This window comes from Anser anser (assembly GCF_964211835.1).
Source record: "Anser anser genome assembly, chromosome: 21".
Taxonomy (NCBI): domain Eukaryota; kingdom Metazoa; phylum Chordata; class Aves; order Anseriformes; family Anatidae; genus Anser; species Anser anser.
In genome coordinates this window covers 1,194,286-1,211,208 of record NC_139742.1, presented here as the reverse complement: position 1 = coordinate 1,211,208, position 16,923 = coordinate 1,194,286, and the positions used below count along the sequence as shown (strand labels likewise).

Here is a 16,923-nt window from a genome sequence, read left to right as displayed (position 1 = left end):
CGCTGAGGCCGCGGCCCTGCCCGCGGGGCCGGGGTCGTCGCCGTCCCCCGTCGCGGGCGCCCCGATGGCCGCGAGCAGGGGCGGCGAGCACGTGGGGCCCCCCCGGCCCCCTCCGCCCGCGGGGCCGTCCGGCCGGGCCGCTGCCCCCTCCTCAAGGCTCAAGGGGATCAAGTTCACGCCCGACCCACCGGCGGTGGGGCCGCGCCGCGGGGGCCAATGGGGCGGGGGCCCATTTCCATACGGTCCGGCCCGGCCCGGCCCGGCCCCGCCGCCTTCAGTGGCCCCGGCGGCGCCGCAGCATGGAGGCACCGGCCGACGGCCCGCGCCCGGCCTGAGCGCGGCGGCCGGGCCGAGCCGAAGCCCCGTCGGCGCCGCATGGAGCCCTAGGCCGCGGCCACCATGTTCAGCCCGGACGGGGGGCTGCCGGCCGCCCCCTTCGGCCTCCTGCCCGACGGCGGCCCGCCCTTCCCGCGCGGCGCCTACGACGGCGCGGCCGCGCAGCAGCTCTTCTTCCCTTTCGCCGCCGAGCCCGACGGCGGCCGCGACGCCGCGGCGGCCCGCGCCTGGCTGCCCCCGGCCGCGGGGCCGCCCGCTAAGGCGGAGGCGCGCCCGGGCCGGCCCTGCCGCCAGGGCTCCCCCGAGGCCCGCGCCGCGCCGCCCGCCGCGCCCTGCTGCGGCCCCGCCTGGGCCGCCCCGCCGTGGGCCGGCCCCGCGCCCCCCGCCGCCGCCGCCGCCGCCGCCGCCGCGCCCTTCCCCAGCGCCGCCGCCGCCGCCCCCTTCCCCGCCGGTCCCGGTCACGGGCTCTGCCCCGGCGCCCTGCAGCCGGGCTCCGGCGGCCTCGCCAGCCTGGGCAGCAGCGGCAGCTCCAGCGGCGCCGCCAGCGAGGGCGGACACTCCAGCGACAGCGGCGACGAGGTGAGACCCCCGCTCCCTTCCCCGGCGCGTCCCGGGCCCGCCGCCCGGCCGGGCCCCTCCGCTGCCCCCCGACGGCTGCCCCGCCCGCCGCCCCGGCCCCGCCGCGTGCTCGGCGCGCTCCGGGTCCTCGTCGACGGTCCCCGGCCTCGGCACGGGCGGCTCGCCGTCCCGACTTGGCAGCTGTCGACGGGACGGCCGCCGGCGGGGGCGGGCCAGGAGCGCGTTAGCGGAGCGTCCTCGGGACCCCGAGCCGGGACCGGGCCCCGCCGTCCCCGTGTCCCGCTGGGAACGAGCGGCTCCGGCCGGCCCCGGCGGGGGGGGACGTTGGGAGGAGCGCTGTGCAGCCGTCGGGTCCCCGCGGCTCCGACTGCCGGCAGCACGTCCTCGTCCCGGCATCGCAGCTCCCTCTGTCCTCGGGGCCTGCGCAAAGTGCAGCTTCGCGGCACAAAAAACGCCTTTGAGGTTTCTTAACGTTCCGAGGAAACGTCTGTAGAGAGAGGCTCTGCGTAGCCGTGGGGAGCGGCTGCGGAGATCGGCCCGAGGTCAGGGGACGGGACGGCAGCAAACCTGCTCGGGGCTCCGGGCTGGGAACCCCTTAACCCGCCGGGTGCCTGGCCACCCCTCCCCTCGGCGCGGCCGTGACTCCTGTAGAGTCGGGGAGGCGCTGACGAAGACGGGGACTTCCAGGCTGGCACCCAGCCGGGCCGGGGGCCATTTCCCTGCCCGCGGGGCCAGCCCCGTCCCTTCTCCCCCAGCGCAGAGACCGGGGGCTGCACGGCTACAGCCAGCCCCCGCTGCACCGCGGGGCTACACGGCTGCCTCAGCCCGACGGGCGGCCGAGGGAAGGGCTCGGCCTCTGGGGAGGTGCTTTAGAGCAACCGGGACGCTTTCGCGGCCCCGCGGGCAGCGCCCCGCCGCGCCCGGCGCCCCTCAAGCCCCCGCTGGAGGAGAGGGGGCTCCGCTCGGTCGGGAGCCCGGGGCGGCGCGGCGGGGTCGGGCCCGGGGCTCTGCTCTGCCCCGCTCAGCTCCCGGTCGCCGCGGTTGCCCCACGCCGCGCCCCGCGGGGCTGCGCCCACGCGCGACGCCCCCGGGCGGGCACCGGGACGAGAGCGGCCCCCCGCTGGCTGCCCCCGGTGAGGGCAGGCGCCTTCACTCGGCAGCGTGACTGGCGGCCGTCTTGGGGGATTTCGGTTTTAAATCTTTTCGGGGCGCGACGTAAAAGCATCCCTGCCAGCAAACGCTCGCCGGGGTTAGCAGCAGCGATGATGTGGTTGATTTCAAAGCTTTTCCGAGCTTTTCGTTTTCTGTTGTGGGTTTCTTGTTTTTGCACAGAGTTGCTGCTGTGTAAGTGGCAAAGTAAGGTTGGAGCTCCCACGCCCGCCGAGCCCAGCACGTGGGGCACCCGTGTGTGTGTGTGTGTGTTACACGGCCGGCGCCGAGCTCTCCTGCCCGCCCTGCAGTTCACGTCCTGCCGTGCTGAGCCGAGGCAGAAGGAACAGTTCTCTCCTAAGAGGGTCGGGGTGCCCCGTGGTAGGGATGCTCTGGGCTTCTTGTCGCCGATGTACTTGAGCAATTAAAAGCTGAGACTGGCCGGCAGGAGGTGTGCCTGTAAAATATGAAAAATGCGGCAAACATGACAATTGGTGAAAAGATTGCAAAATGCCCACTACAGCAGTTCGAGACTGTACTGCAGGGAGGAAGTGAAGCACTTGGGTAAGCAGCTTTCCAGAAGTGAAGTCTGGCTGTTGCAAAAATGTGCTTGAAACCCAGTCAAATCATATGTTCTTTCAAAATTCACTTTATCTGAGTCATTTCTTCTTCACTGGGCTCAGCCAGGAGAGGGGCTGGTGCCTGCCCTGCACCCCAGGGGACACGCTGTGGGGTGCGTGGTAGAGGAATGATGCTGGGGAGATTGCCAAAGCCGCCTGTGGGTCTGTGGTGCCCCTGGTCAGGCTGTGAGGGTGTGAGCCCAGGCAGAAGGGACGTGCTCCCCACACCTCAGGGCAGAGCTCCCCACACCTCGGGGCTCTGGTGCTCCACGTCCTGCATTCTGTCCCAGAAAAGGGCCAGAGGTTTCTCCTGTGTGGAGCAAGATGTGGGGGGGGGGGGGGCATGAGGGGTCCAGAGCCCAGTGGAGTCCATTGTTTGGGGGTTGGGGAAAATCCTTTCTGCCCCTACCCCGTCACCCCAAGGTGGCAACGGCAGGTGTGCATCACTGCTACCAAGGGTTGTCCACCCCTCCTTGTCCCTATCCCAGGCCCGTACTGCCCCCCCCGCCAATGGGACTCTGCTCTTTGCAGTCCCAGCCCAGGTGGGTGCAAGTTTTCCCTCTGAGTTTGCTTTTCCCTGCCAGGATGCACCAACCTCAGAAGAGCTGGAGCAGTTCGCCAAGGACCTTAAACACAAGCGCATAATGCTGGGTTTCACACAGGCTGACGTGGGGCTGGCTCTGGGCACTCTCTATGGTAAGCTTTTCTCCACATCTCTCCCCATACCTGGGGGCAAAAAGGGCAACATGGGGATGGGGCACGGGGGCAAAAGAGATTTTTGCTACATAATGACCCGCAAAAGCGGTGGCCAGCACCAGCCTGTGTTTGCTAAAGCTGCTGTTAGCACCAATGAACTGGTTTACAATAGCTGTTTCTGAAGAGTTTCTGAGTGCTTTAAGTCCCTGCCGAACCAGCAGGGAAAACGCCCTTCCTGGTGCCTGGTCCCTGGGGAGCCCTGGGGGGCTGCTGGGGGTGGCAGCTGCCCTCGGGGAGCTGTGCATAACAGCGCCTGCCTCCCCGTGCAGGGAAGATGTTCAGCCAGACGACCATCTGCCGCTTCGAAGCGCTCCAGCTCAGCTTCAAGAACATGTGCAAGCTGAAGCCACTGCTACAGCGTTGGCTCAACGAAGCAGAGAACACGGACAACATGCAGGAGGTACGGGGCTGGGCAGGGCAGGGTGTCTGGTTTACGTGCTGACAAATGAGCTGCAGCCTCTCCTGCCCTGCCCTGCACACATGCTTTTTGGGAGAGGAAGGGAGGAGCAGGCTTCTCTTGCCATGGCAGTGGCTCACCGCCTTTCTCACAGCCATGGGTTTGGTCCCGAGGGGGGGGTACCCAGTCCACCGCTGATCTGCTAAGTAGCACCCTTCAGCCAGGCAGGTGGGAGCCCAAATTCCCCCCATGTGCACCATATGACAGCAGGGGCAGCTCTCGTCTCGGAGCAGCTGACTACTGCTGGAGTCTGGGACGAGCTGGAGATGCATCTTGCTGCTCCCTGAGGGCAGGCTGGAGGGATGGGATGTAATGCAGAAAGATGTGTCCGTCTCCCCTGCCCATGCCGGTGGGGAATCAGCGGTAGGATGCTGGGAATGAGCCCAGTTGCAGTGGGGTGAAGCTCAGCAGCGAAGTCTGAGCTTTTACTGCGTCTCTCTGCACTGCTGATCAGAAAGAGGCTGTGCTGGCAGATGGTCACAGGGACAAAGCCTGCCGTCCCTCCCAGACCTCTGCAGCCAGCTCTGTGTGTGTGTCCGGAGGCTGGGGGGACATTGCCAGCCTTGGGCCACCCTGTGACCAAGTGTGTGGTCTCTCTCACTTCCAGATGTGCAATGCAGAGCAAGTGCTGGCCCAAGCCCGGAAGAGAAAACGCAGGACCAGCATCGAGACCAATGTGAAGGGGACGCTGGAGAGCTTCTTCCGCAAATGTGTGAAGCCCAGTCCCCAGGAGATCTCCCAGATCGCTGAAGACCTGAACCTGGACAAAGATGTAGGTTTCGCAGGGTTTGGAGGGTGGGGGGCGGGGGTTCCAAACAGCTGCATTTCCTGAGCATCCACATCAGGCCAGTTTTGATACTGGAAGAAGGTGTGGGAGGGTGGCTGGAGCTGGTTGCCACCATCTGCCCCTCCGTGCTGAGCCCCAGGAGGAGCCGTGCAGGGGGTCAGGCGCTTCAGGGCCGTGGAGGTGCCACCAGCAGAAGGGTCTTGTTGCCACAGTGTCCCTGGGCTTGCAGAGCACCACTCATCCTTGCCCTGTCTCCCCTCCCTCACAGGTTGTCCGGGTCTGGTTCTGCAACCGGCGTCAGAAAGGCAAGCGGCTGCTGCTGCCCTTTGGCAATGAGACGGAGGGGGTGATGTACGACATGAACCAGTCCCTGGTGCCCCCTGGCCTGCCCATCCCGGTGACGTCCCAGGGCTATAGCTTAGCGCCATCCCCTCCGGTCTACATGCCGCCCTTCCACAAGGCCGAGATGTTCCCTCAAGCTCTGCAGCCTGGGCTCTCCATGAACAACAGCAGCCACTGAACCAGGGCAGGCAGAAGTGCGCCCCGACTGCAGCCCGTCCGTCCAGGGGCAGCGTCCTCCCCTTGCCCTGACAAGGCACGGGCATGGCTCCGGCCCTGCTCCCAGGGCTTGTCTGGGCAGTGGCTGTGCTATTTTACAGCTTTTGGGGCCTGAGGGGCTGAGGAAGGGCCGGGAGCCAAGCGTGGGGATGGTGCCCGCTCTCTACAGTTGCTCCCAGCCCTTCCCAGTTACGTGAGTTCGCTGGTCCCAGCAGCCCCCCTGCATGGGGTCAGCACCCTCCTGCCTTTCGGGGGTGTGGGGGAGAGCTCCCTCACTGTTACCTGCCAAAGCCATGCGTGCCTGGGGGCTGGGTGGAGCCGCCTGTGCCTGGCCCCTGCCGAGCTGCTCCTGTGAGAACCAGAAAAAAAGCATTTCTAAATTTTTTAGGGGTGGGGGGAGTTTTTTTTTTTTTTTTATGGTTTTGGCTGTATTTCTAGTTTTTAAAAAGCAAAATTCTTTGTAGTGATCACTAGTTTCCCAGATGCCTCCTCCCTGTTACATAGAGCAGGGCTGGGGCATTGCACACGGGGAGGGGGTGGTCCCCTGGTGGGCTCTGCCCACTGCTGCGGGTGGCTGGGGTGAGCCCAGGGCTATTGCGTGATGCTACGGGGGGAGCCCTCAGCAGCCCCAGCCTCCAGCCCTGCTCGTCCTGGCAGCGCAGGAGGGTCACCCTGTTGCCCGCCCACCGTGGCAGGCCAGCAGGGCAGGGTGGTGGGGCAGGGCCTCCCCTCCCAGCATCACCCCGGAGCCTCTGGGCCCTCTTCACTCTCTAGCCATTGTCACAGCCCCTAGCTGGGCTGCCCTGGGGCTATTCTGCAGCGGTCCCAGCCCAGGGCCCACAGTGGGGCTGATGCCATCTTGTCCATGCTGCTAGCACCCCGTGCCTTTGAGCCTGCTGTAGTTGATGATGATTTTTTTTTCCTTAATCATATTCCCTCTGGCAGTGAAATAAATCTCAGTTCTTTGGGGCATGAGAGCTAGTCAGCTCTTTCCTTGCCTCCCTTATGTCCTGTGCCTGCTTGGGTCCTGCTGTGGTCACTGTCTGCAGACCACAACGGTGCCAGTCTGGGTCTGGCTGCACATGGGGGGCATGGGGGGGCTGTGCTGCTCCAGCAGCTGGACGGTGCACCCACGTGGGGCTGAGCTCCCTGCTGTGCCCAAGGCTTGAGCAGGCAGAGGGGTTACACTGAGCTTGGTTGTGAGAGTTGGTGCTGCCACAGTCTAAAAGACCCGGCTTGTCGCTGCCTGCAGCGGCTGGAGATACAGCAAGCTGGCGCCCACACCGCAGCCGGGAGCACTGCTGAATGGCATGATCTTAAATTGCAGCTGAGCCACTGCTTCGTGCTGCTGGAGGTAATTCAGGTCAGTGGGTGCTGGCCCATGAGCTGCTCTGGATCCAGCTCTTAACCAAGGGGCCTGGCGGCTTGTGGAGCAATGTGTCCAGCTCCAGGAACTGGGTTGCAGGTCGGTGGGGGCACACAGCCCATTTCCTTTCCTGTCTGCAGAAGCAGATGTGTTCAGGAGTGTGCACAGAGGTCACCTCCCACCCTTATGGGGCTGCTATTTTTTTCCATAGCTACTTTTTGGAAAGGCAAAAGCCCAAGGGAGTCTCAGGTGAAGGGTCCCTCCAGGGTCCACGAACAGGGAAGGGCTTGCTGGGGCGTGCTGCTTCACCACTGCTTGCAAGAGCAATATGCAAGTCCTGGGCAAGGCACATCCTGGACAGCCTCAGCATTGCCAGGTGGCCGTGCTGGTGGCCAAGAAGCCCCACGGCACTGGGGCCAGCCGGGAGCAAGGCTGTGCGGGGTGATGCCAGCAGGAGGTGCATGGGGACTGCCAAATGGGAGAAGGAGGGCACTTCCAGGGTGCGACAACTCACTGCTCAGCACCCTTGGCTGTGCAGCCTAGTTTGCTGCAGCCATCAGTCTGCACCCTCAGGGTTCTCCCTGAGCACAAGCAATTAAGTGACCAGATCTGTATTGAAACAAACTCTGAAAAGCCCCTTTATTAGCTCAGCTGCCAGTTAATGATGGTTTTGCTCTTGCTTTTCAGGGCTGGTCTGCACCCTCATTCTCGTGGGCTGTGCAGGAGCTGGCTGCTGCTCTCAGAGCACCTTGGGATCCTGCAAAGGGCAGAGGTGGAAACACATGCAGGACCCCATTGCCCTCACCCCTGTGTCCCCACTTGTTCTCTAGTACCTGGATGCCCAGGACTCCTTGCCCACAGCCTCATTTAGCAGCAGGACTCAAATCCTGGGGCTCACAGCCAGGCACAGCGCCTGCTGCAAACTGCTGTGGCCAGAGGTGCCCTTGGGAGGGGTGGGCGGGGGGTGATGGAGGCTGGCAGTCTGTGATACATTAGACCGTAGGTTTGCCTACAGAGGTGCCATTTCTGCCTGGGAAGGCTGTCACATTGCTTAGGTTTGACTCTGCAAGTTTCAACCATCTGATTTTCTGCTGCAGTTTGCGCAGCCAGGTAGGGTCCCCTCGGGGAGCAGGCTGTGGGACGCCCAGATCTCACGGGACCCCCAGATCCTGCAGCCCCTCATGGCCGTGCATGATGATGGAGAAGTGATGCAGCCAGCCGAGGCTTGTTGGGGCCGTGCTGCCATGGAGGCGAGGGCAGCACTGACAGGGGTGTGACATGTTCCTGCTCAGTTTTCAGTTGATCCAGAAGACAAAATGAGAAACCACACTGCAGAAATCAGAAGGTTGTGGCGTGTCCTGTCAAACTGCCACATGAGGCAGGTCTGGACCAGGCTGACGCTGGGGGGGGGGGGGGGGGGGGACGTGTTCACAAAGCGCACACCGCAAGCGGGATCGTCCCCTCTCCTGCGGGTTATCGCCCATGCGACCAGGTCCAGTGGGTGGCCGGCAGCTTGCTGGGTGCTGCTGGGCAGGGTGGTGGGGCTCAGGCTGTGTAGTCTTGGGGGCTGCAGTGAGGGAAACTGGGCAAAATGTGTGACAAAAGGAGTCACCGGTACTGGGGAGGTAAACGAGAAGACACATGGTGAGGTGTGGGTCTGCACACAGTGAGGCGGGGATGGAGCAGTCACATTCCTCCCCAGTTTTGCTGCCTAGCCCCGATGTCTGCTGCCAGTCCCAGATGGGTGCTTCCCCATGGAGTGCCTGGGGGCTGCCCATGCCCGGGGTGCAGGGTACCCACAGAGCAGGATGCCCTTTGCATGGTCAGGGGTGCGTGGCGCAGGCTGTAGGTGGTGCAGAGTGCCCACAGGGCAGGGTGCTTTCGGTGCAGGGTACCCACACTGCAGGGTGTGTGTGCTAGCAGGGGGCCCACAGTGCAGGATGCTCTTGGGTTCAGGTGCCTGCAGTGCAGGGAGCTTCCCAGGCAGGGTGTGTGTGCTGCAGGGTGCCCACAGTGCAGGCCGCTCGCCATGCAATGTCCACAGAGGGGGTGCACACAGCGCAGAGTGGGATGCTCGTGGTGCGGGGGTGCCCAGGGCACGTGGTGTGTGCATGGCACGGGGTGTGCGGGGGCTGGCAGTGCCAAGGGCACTGGTGTGGGGCGTTTCCTTTTGGCTCGCTGCAAAGTTCAGGACAGCACCATCTCAACAGCTTCCTGTCACAGCAGTACGTGCAGCCGGCAGTGCAAAACCACAGCCATCCTGCTCTGACTCGGCCTTGCACTGAGCAGGCTGTGATTGCTCTTGAGAGCATCCGGTGTCCTGCCAGCACGGGGACACCAGTGGCAAGAGAGCAGAAGCAGGGGAAATGGCTTCTGCAGGGCTGTGCCAGCACAGAGGCTGTGGGAGCTGGTGCGATGCGTGAGCTGCTCGTCCCTGGCTACAGGACGCTGGGTCCCTGGCAGGATGCAGCCTCTTGCCCTGAGGTCCCTGGGGACCATGTCTCTCCCATCCCGCCTCCCTCTCAACACCCTCCCCCCCCCGCCCCCGCTGCGGTCACCCAGCCGGAAACATCACCGGGGGCCTCTGCCACCATGGATTTGCTGCCCAAGTAGTGTTGGGGGGGCACAGCATGATTACAAGGGCATGAGGAGGAAAGGAAGGTTGGGGAGCTGATGGTTCCTGCTGTCCTCGCCTGCCCTCAGCCCTGCCCAGGCCCTGACAGATGGGCAGAGCCTCTGGAAACCTGTGTCATTTATTTCCAAAGCACCCTCTGGTTATGCCAGCACCATAGCAGGGTAGGTCAGTATGGGCGGATAGTCACATTTGGCAGGAAGCTAAGTCACACGGAGTTGCTCAAGGTAACAGTGTGGCAACAACAGGGCGAGTATTAGAGGTCCCACATCCCTCCCTGCACAGCATCCTGTTCTGTCGCAGGGTGCCCCACACTCCTCCCACTTTTATCTTCTGCACAAATGCATCCCTGATGTCTCTGGCAGTGCTGAGTGCCCTCAGCGCATGTCAGCCCTGCACTAGGTGTTGAACCAGCTCTCCAGGTCGGGATAGACACGGCCTTGGGGCAGGCTGGGGTACATGGCACAGATGGTACAGATGCGCTCCCTCCAGTCTGCGTAGAGCTTCACACTGTACTTCTTCTGCCATGCGAAGAACTGCTGGTAACGGCTGGAGTTCATGGTCTTCAGGAAGGTGGCCAGCTCTGCCAGGGAACTAAAGTCATCAACATGAATAAATGAGTCTGCGGGGATGAACCGCTCATAGTTGGCCCGGGCAGGCCCCAGCACCACAGGCACGGTGCCAGCCATCAGGGAGTTCCTCCAGAGCTTCTCAGTGATGTAGTCCCGGTGGATGGAGTTCTCGAAGGCCAGGTAAAACTTGGACTTGGATGTTGTTGGCAAAAGGCAGTCTTTGCAAAGCGGATTTCTGTTTGCCTTCCCATATATGTTCACGTGGAGGTACCTGGACAGGTTCTTGTAGACTTCAGCTCTTTTCTGAGTCCTGTGATAGTTGCTAATAACCCAGGATACCAAGTTGGTCTTCGTGGGGATGTTCATGGTGGCTGACTGGTTGGGCACAAGCTTGCCATAGGGGATGAAGATGTCTGAGTCTCGTCTGTAGGTCATCACCCAGTTGAAGGTCTGTTTCCATCCTGCTAATGCTTTAGTGTTTGTGGGGGACTCCAGGGAGACCCACACCCAGTTCTGCCCTGGTGGCTTCTCCTGGGGCAGCTTGTCCCTGCCCTGCTGGAGCCTGGTGTGATGAAACACCACCACGTCTGCCTGGTGCAGGAGCCGCTGCTCCATGGTGAGCCAGCATCCCTCAATGCCGTACAGCTCACGACAAATGTCCCCACTGATGTTTGGGACCTGATCTGAAGGCCATTCCCACACCAGGACCACCAGTGGCTTAGTATGCTTGGGGGCTTCACCAGAGGTGTTAGATGAGTTGATGAAGCACTTCAGGTTCCAGAGCATGGTGACAAACAACCCAGCAGTGACCACTGCCTTCACACTGGGCCGGCCCCATGGCAGCCGTGGCAGTGGTGATGCCCGGGACATGCTGCCGGTGCTCAGCAGGGCTGGCTGTCACCTTCTTGGTGGTGTCACCTTCTTGGTGGTGTCACCTTCTTGGTGGTGTCACCTTCTTGCAGGCTGTGCCTGGGACAGAAGAAGCCAGCAAGGGCCATCAGCTCAGCTTGCCCAGCCACCTGGCCAGCGGGAGCATGGAGGAGCGAGGAGATGCTGGGGCTGGCGTGGCTGGAGAAACACTTCTCTGCGCTTCCTCCATGGCACCCAAACCCCGTAGGGCTCAGGCACAGCAGGAGCCCCCAGGCCCCAGTATACCTCTGCCCCCCTGCAGGGTCCCACCCACGCACCCACTGCCACAACCCTGCAGGGATCCCTGGCCTGGGGCAGGCTGGGGATGTGGGCAGCACCTCGGCCAAGCAAGGGGATGGGTGCATGCCATCCCGGCTGCCACAGAGGGACCCACAACTTTCACCATGTGCTTTCCATTTTTTTTCTGGGCTTTTGTGCTCTTTTTTTTTTTTTTTTCCCTTTAGTGTTGACTTTTAAGCTCATAAAATCCCACATGCAAAAGATAAAAGGACTTTGCCTGAGGCTACCTGTCAGGGTAGGAAAAGGCAGGAGCCGTTGCTTCTGTGTCACACCAAGCTGGTGCTGTCATTTGCATCACCCTCCCTCATGTGTTCCCCAGTGCCCCCAGTCTCTAAGGGCAAGCAGTGCTGTTGCTGAAGGGGGTGGGGAGGGCATACAGAGCCAACAGTCAGGAGCCACCTGTGCCCCTGTCACAACTGATAAGCACCACTCCCAACTGCACACACAAGGGATGCTTTCCTTGTCACTTGCTCTGTGCCTCAGTTTCCCCATCCGACAAAGAGGCACGGTCCCATTCCACACTTCTCGCTTTGCCTGGGGCGGATGTTTTGAGCTTGAAATGCAGCCAGCCTTGCCACAGCAAAGCCTGGGAGGAACGTGCTGTTCTTTCTGGGGGGCTGCAGGTTGGGGCCACATGCCAAAGGGTGAGGGAGTACCCCGAGTCTGGCCTCACAGCTGGCTGGGAGTTGCTGCAAGAAATGCTGTGAACCCACACCCCATAGCAAGGCTCCATCCCTGAACCCACTCATGGATCAGCCATCAGGAAGTCCCAAACCCCATCAGGGCCAGATCAGGGTCCTGCCTGAAACAAGCCTCACTTGTCCCAGCACCCTCCTGCAGTGATGGCAGGGCTCCTACCCGGCTTGGGGTGCTCTCCCTGGGCTTGGGGTGCTCTCCCCAGCCACGAAGACACCAAGGCTGGGAGCTGGTTGTCTTGGCACCGCATATACCCATACTTTATTTTCAGGTGCCCCAGGTTTCCAGTCCCCAGCAGGCAGGGCAGAGGGAGGTACGGGCAGAGGGGCATTTGGCTCCCCCACAGCTGGGCTGCTGTAGGTCTCCAGCTGGCGGGGCTCGGCCCGTAGGCACGTGGGAACCCCAGTCACCCACCATCCAGCATGAGAAGCGCGTCTGCACCTTCGGTCACCCCACTGCAGTGCCCTTCTGCCTGCGTCTGGCCTTGCCAAAGGTTCTGCTTCTTAACTGAGTCAGAGTTGCTCCCTGAAATAGAGAGCAGCAAGAGCAGATGCGGGGGCTGGGGGGCGACATTCAGCTGCACCAGGTGCCAGCAACCAGCTCAAAACCCCATGAGTGCTGGTCCCGAGGGCTGCACGGCTGGACACTGCCTGATTTTTTTGTCCTGCTTTGGCAATGCTTGGGTGGCCGGGCATGGAATGGGCTGCAGGCACAGCCCCGGGTGTACAGGGCGCTCCCCCTCAGTTCCTTTCCCTACCCATTTGGCAGTGTGCATTTCTGCATGTGTTGCAGCTAAATTTTTGGCAGGTCACCCACAGTGTTCAGCACCAAAGACAGTTTCCCTTTCAAGGTAACCTCTGAAAGCATATTAGATGCCCCAGCCCCACAGCCAGGCAGGAGGTGCTGGTTCCTCTGTGATTTTGGAGGCTTGTGGAAGGTGTTGCCCTGCTTTCCCAGCTGATCTGCAGCAGCTTTGCTTTTGCAAATCCCTTCCCTGCTCTGGCCTGCTCCGTCTGGCATGCTAAAATACATGAGCTAAGTTTAGGCTCCAGAAAAAAAAAAAAAAATCATTATAAGAGGGAAAAAAGCTCTGCCTGCTCCCTGCACCACGCATGAGGGCACCGGTGCTTCGGGCCCCTTTGCCTGCCAGTCCCCAGCAGTGGGGACACTGCCCCACATTCAAAGGATGCTCTGGAAGGGCAGATCCTCAGGCTGGCAGCACCAGGAGCCAACCCATTGCTTAGCCCCCTCTCCCCATGTTGTGCGGCAGTGCTGGCACGTGGGCTCAGCCTGCGGACTTACTGTGGAACGGACAGCGGCTCGGCACGGCGTGGCGCGGCACAGCACGGCGCAGCACGGCACAACCAGGGCTGGTGACTGCCCACGCAGGTACTCCGGGGCAGCTGCTGGTTCTGGGCTGGAGCACTCAGGGCTTCCTCCTTTCTGTGGTTTTGCTTTGTCCCAGCCCCCAAGCAGGTCCTTCCTGCTGCTCTCACAGCGCACTCTGAGCACTTCCCCCATGTGGGTGGCAATATCACCCATGGCTGGGTGCCCCATGGCTGGGCTCCTTCTCACATGGCTGGGGGGTGCCCCATGTCAGGATGGGATCCTGTTGCACAGTGCATGTCCCGTGCTGCCCCATGGCAGTGTGCTGCACCCTGGTAGATGCTCGCAGATCTCTGTGCCTGCGCACCTTGCCCCATGGCCTTGTGTTTTCTCCCGACTCTCTGGCAGGGCTGCAGCTCCTTGCAGAAGAGACAGGTAGCCCTGTGTGGGGTTTCAGTTCCCCAAAAGGGATTTCCAAGGGGTCGTCTTTGAAAGCAAGCACAAATCATATCTCGTGTCTGCCGAGCACCTCTCCCATCCCAGCTGCTAGCCAGAACCCCAATGCCCCAGATGAGCTGTGGCTTCTCCTGGTACCTGCCCATTTGGGGGTTTGCCCAATGTCCCTGTGTCCCTGCACTGGGGCTCATCAGTGCTCTCCACCACGTGGATGGAAGGAGCACGGCTGCCCTCAGAAGCAAGCAGGGACTGGGTTCATGCCCACACTGGCCACCTTCTCCAGCCAGGTCCCTAGGTCTCCCACCCCCTGGCATGTCTTCTCCTCCAGCCCCATGGCAGAGGAGTGCAAGGGGACAGAGATGGGTCACAGGGTGATACCAAGGAGGGGACAGCAGGGAGAGCCCCCCCCCAGTCTGGTCTGAGCCCTGCCACCCAGCCCCATCCTTGGGCGTGAGCAATGTGGAGCAGGATGTAGGCAGGGTCCGGTGCCCAGCAGGCTGCCCTGGCCACTGTGCTCCTGCCCGCAGCTGCCTCCCAGGGCAGTGCCCATGCAGAGCACGGCAGGGAGGGAGGCTGCAGGGGCTGGGCTGAGCCCGTGGGCAGCTCTGCGGGCTGGCAGTTTCTGTGCCAAAGCACATCCTGCAAACGCTGTTTTGCTGAGACCACTAGAACAGTATTACTATTATTTTGTTTACTCTTGAAAATCAGGATTGTCGTGTCTGGCTGCAGGTTCCTGGCACACACAACTCGCTCCAAAATCACCCAGAAGCAGATGAAGAGCAAGATGCTCATTTGTCTTGGAATAAACCTTTGCATTTTCTGCCTTTGCATTTTCTTCAGCCCATCGCAGAGCTGAGAGGGGTACTAACAAGCCCAGAACGTTAGCCTGGCACCATCACCAGGACCACCTGTGCTGTGGCTGGGCTGGGGGCAATTCCCTCCTGGCCAGTGCCGGGAAGGAGCAGGTGTGTGCTGGGGGTTCAGCACGTGCACGCTCCTGCTCCGTCCCAATGCCCTGCCTGCTCTGAGATGGGTGCAGGCAGGGCCCTGCCCTCAGCCTCCCCAGGGTGCCTCCTGTCTGCCACCCTGCAGCCAGGTTGAAAACAGGATGCCAGCCTGATTTTGGCTCCCACTGACTCATCTTGAAACTGTCAGCTAAAGCAGCACCAGCAGCTCCTCTGTTCTGCCAGGCCTGGGCACCTGCCCTTGCTGGGATGTTTTCTGCCAAAAGGGGAAGTGGGCACGTGCGTGCCTTTACTGCGCCTGCACTGAGAGCTGTGCCCATGCCTGGGGTCTGGCTGTGCCACTGTCCTGGTGAGGCCACCTGCCTGGTTGTTTCTTTGCTGGCATGGCTGCCTGGGCACACCTGTCTCCTAAGGCCCTGGCAGAGTGAAGAGAGAGGGGGAAACCGAGTCGGAGGCAGGGAGGAGAGCCCTGAGGCATGTAGTACTGTCCTCTGAGTGGACATGTACTTGCATAGCATGGCATGAAGAGAGTAGGGGAGTGAGGTCCACTGTGCTCTTTGCCCCTAAACCACTCCTTGGGGGCTCTTGGGGTGCTTGAGCAGCCCTGGAGGCTGCACCCCCCATTTCACTCTTGCTTCTCTCCATCCCTCTGGCTGCCCGGTTCCTGGGAGAAGGACCACTCCCATGGGGCCCCTGCCAGCACTGTGCCCACAGTGCTCTGCCAATGTGCTGGGGCGTAGCAAGGCTCTGCGGTTTCAGTGCCACCCTCAGAGACCTCTGAGGCCAGCTGCAGTGCTGGGTTTGGGTATTTTTTCCTCCTCAGACGTGTGTCCTGTTTCCTGTTATCTTTTCTCAACTCCCTTTCTGCATCTCTTCCCCTGTGTGATTGAGAACCCTGATACTGGGCACTGCACAGCCCACAGGGCCCTGTTCCCAGGCTGGCCTGCCCCAGCCCGATTCGCTGCTGGCAGCGCTCCCTGACAGCGCTGTCCGTGCTGCTGTTCCCCAGTTCCCTGTGTGGCACAGGTGGCCGTGCCACACTGGCCATGAGGTTTCCACCAGGGATGCAGGGCAAGATGGAGCCGAAGGAGCTGTGTCCTGGAAGGCCTGGGAGGCTGCTGGAAGGCCACGGCCACATCTGCAGCTGTCAGCCACGGTGCTACCCTAGGCAGGGTTTTAGAAGCCCCGGGCAGGAATTTGCAGCTGGTGTGTGCAGGCAGCAGCCCAGGGGCATGCCCAGGGGCAGCTCAGGGGCAGAGACTGTGCCAGGCTGGAGCTGTCTTGCTCAAACCCAGGCTGGCAGCTGGGGTCTCTGCCAGCTCTGCCCAGCTGGGTGGAGAGCAGCCAGCATCTGTGGACAGGCCACGGGCCATCAGGTAACGCCAGCAGCACCCGGAGAACTGTGGGTGGGTGGTTGCTGCCCTCTGCAGATGGATGGATCCTCTGCCCATGGACCAAGGAGCAAGACAGCCCTGTGAGAAGTGCTCAGGCTCCAGGTCCAAGGAGGGATGGGCAACCAGGTTCTCTGGGGCTGTGCTGCCCCATGTCCCACTGCTGTTGGTGTTCAGAGTCATGCCAAGCAGAAGACTGGGGAAGCTCACCAAGACATGACCCAAGGCAGTGGAATGGAGGGAGGTGAGAGACCAGGTCACGGGCACTGCTCCGTAACCCCACTAGTAACTCACGCTACTGCCCCCTGCCCTGAGCTGAGCAGGGTGGGGTTTTATGAAGTGTGGGGTGAGGGACAAACTGCTTGCAGTCTCTCAGGAACAGTGAGAAGCTGGGTATATGCTCAGGGGGAAGGAGGGTGCATACATCCCTCCTTCCCCAGGGACCAACAAGAAGCCCCTGTTGGAGCAAAGGCCTTGGCCCTGGGCTGACCACTGTCTGAACCACTGTGGCCTGTCTTGGTGCTGCTGGACACAGCAAATACCACTGGGGTTTTAAAGCAGGAGAAATGCTGGTCAGCCTGGTGGCATCCCAGCATGGCAGCCCTGTGACTCCAGCCAGCGGAGTGTGGTGAAAAGGCACAGAACCAGCCCTGACATCCCCAACCTTGGCACCTCTCCATGCCAGGGAGCTCAGGTGCCCGCCCCCCACGCTCCCTGGGGGCTGCCCCACTGCTGCCCTCACAGAACAGCCGACCTCCACAGGGCACCTTGGCACCCAGTGCCCCTTCACCACTGCGTCTCCTGGGTGACCCTTTGTGCTTGGTCACTGCCCAATGGCCCTGGGAGGTGACACCCACCTGACAGAGATGCCATGCAAGGTTTTGCCCAGAAGTTTTCTGAATAATGGCACTTTGTGGCAGGACAACAGGAGCTTTTGTCATGCCCAGGCAGCTGCTCCAGAGCAGTGCCTGAAACACTGTCACCCTTAGCAACAAAACTTGGAGCCGGGGCAGCCAAGTCATTCACTGCTCTGGCTGCACTTAACCCTGACAGCAGCACAGAGACAAG

At 61.8% G+C, this 16,923-nt stretch overlaps 2 protein-coding genes across 4 annotated transcripts; one reads left to right on the top strand and one right to left on the bottom strand.

The window, feature by feature from the left end:
• Positions 1 to 319: 319 nt before the first annotated feature.
• LOC310884870 (POU domain, class 5, transcription factor 3) lies at positions 320 to 6,214 on the top strand. The gene is made up of 5 exons (XM_083807323.1): positions 320 to 915; positions 3,269 to 3,380; positions 3,710 to 3,840; positions 4,505 to 4,669; positions 4,953 to 6,214. The coding sequence occupies exons 1-5, from the start codon at positions 400 to 402 to the stop codon at positions 5,202 to 5,204; spliced, it is 1,176 nt and encodes a 391-aa protein (XP_083663449.1). The 5' UTR covers positions 320 to 399; the 3' UTR covers positions 5,205 to 6,214.
• FUT7 (fucosyltransferase 7) lies at positions 6,070 to 16,143 on the bottom strand. Of its 3 annotated transcripts, XM_083807338.1 has the most exons (3): positions 13,020 to 16,143; positions 12,132 to 12,242; positions 6,070 to 10,781 (listed from the first exon to the last, which is right to left on the bottom strand). In XM_083807338.1, exon 3 carries the CDS (start codon positions 10,680 to 10,682, stop codon positions 9,639 to 9,641), a length of 1,044 nt encoding a protein of 347 aa, XP_083663464.1. In that variant the 5' UTR covers positions 10,683 to 10,781; positions 12,132 to 12,242; positions 13,020 to 16,143; the 3' UTR covers positions 6,070 to 9,638. The 3 variants fall into 3 exon arrangements, with proteins under 3 accessions (XP_083663464.1, XP_083663463.1, XP_083663462.1); XM_083807337.1 differs by having other exon boundaries at positions 6,070 to 12,242; XM_083807336.1 differs by lacking the exon at positions 12,132 to 12,242 and having other exon boundaries at positions 13,020 to 16,142.
• Between the last annotated feature and the right edge of the window lie 780 nt (positions 16,144 to 16,923).

Coding starts and splice junctions, on each gene's coding strand:
- LOC310884870 (XM_083807323.1), top strand. CDS start 400: ATGTTCAGCCCGGACGGGGGGCTGCCGGCCGCCCCCTTCGGCCTCCTG. Junction 916..3,268: donor CCAGCGACAGCGGCGACGAG/GTGAGACCCCCG, acceptor TTTCCCTGCCAG/GATGCACCAACCTCAGAAGA. Junction 3,381..3,709: donor GGCTCTGGGCACTCTCTATG/GTAAGCTTTTCT, acceptor CTCCCCGTGCAG/GGAAGATGTTCAGCCAGACG.
- FUT7 (XM_083807337.1), bottom strand. CDS start 10,682: ATGTCCCGGGCATCACCACTGCCACGGCTGCCATGGGGCCGGCCCAGT.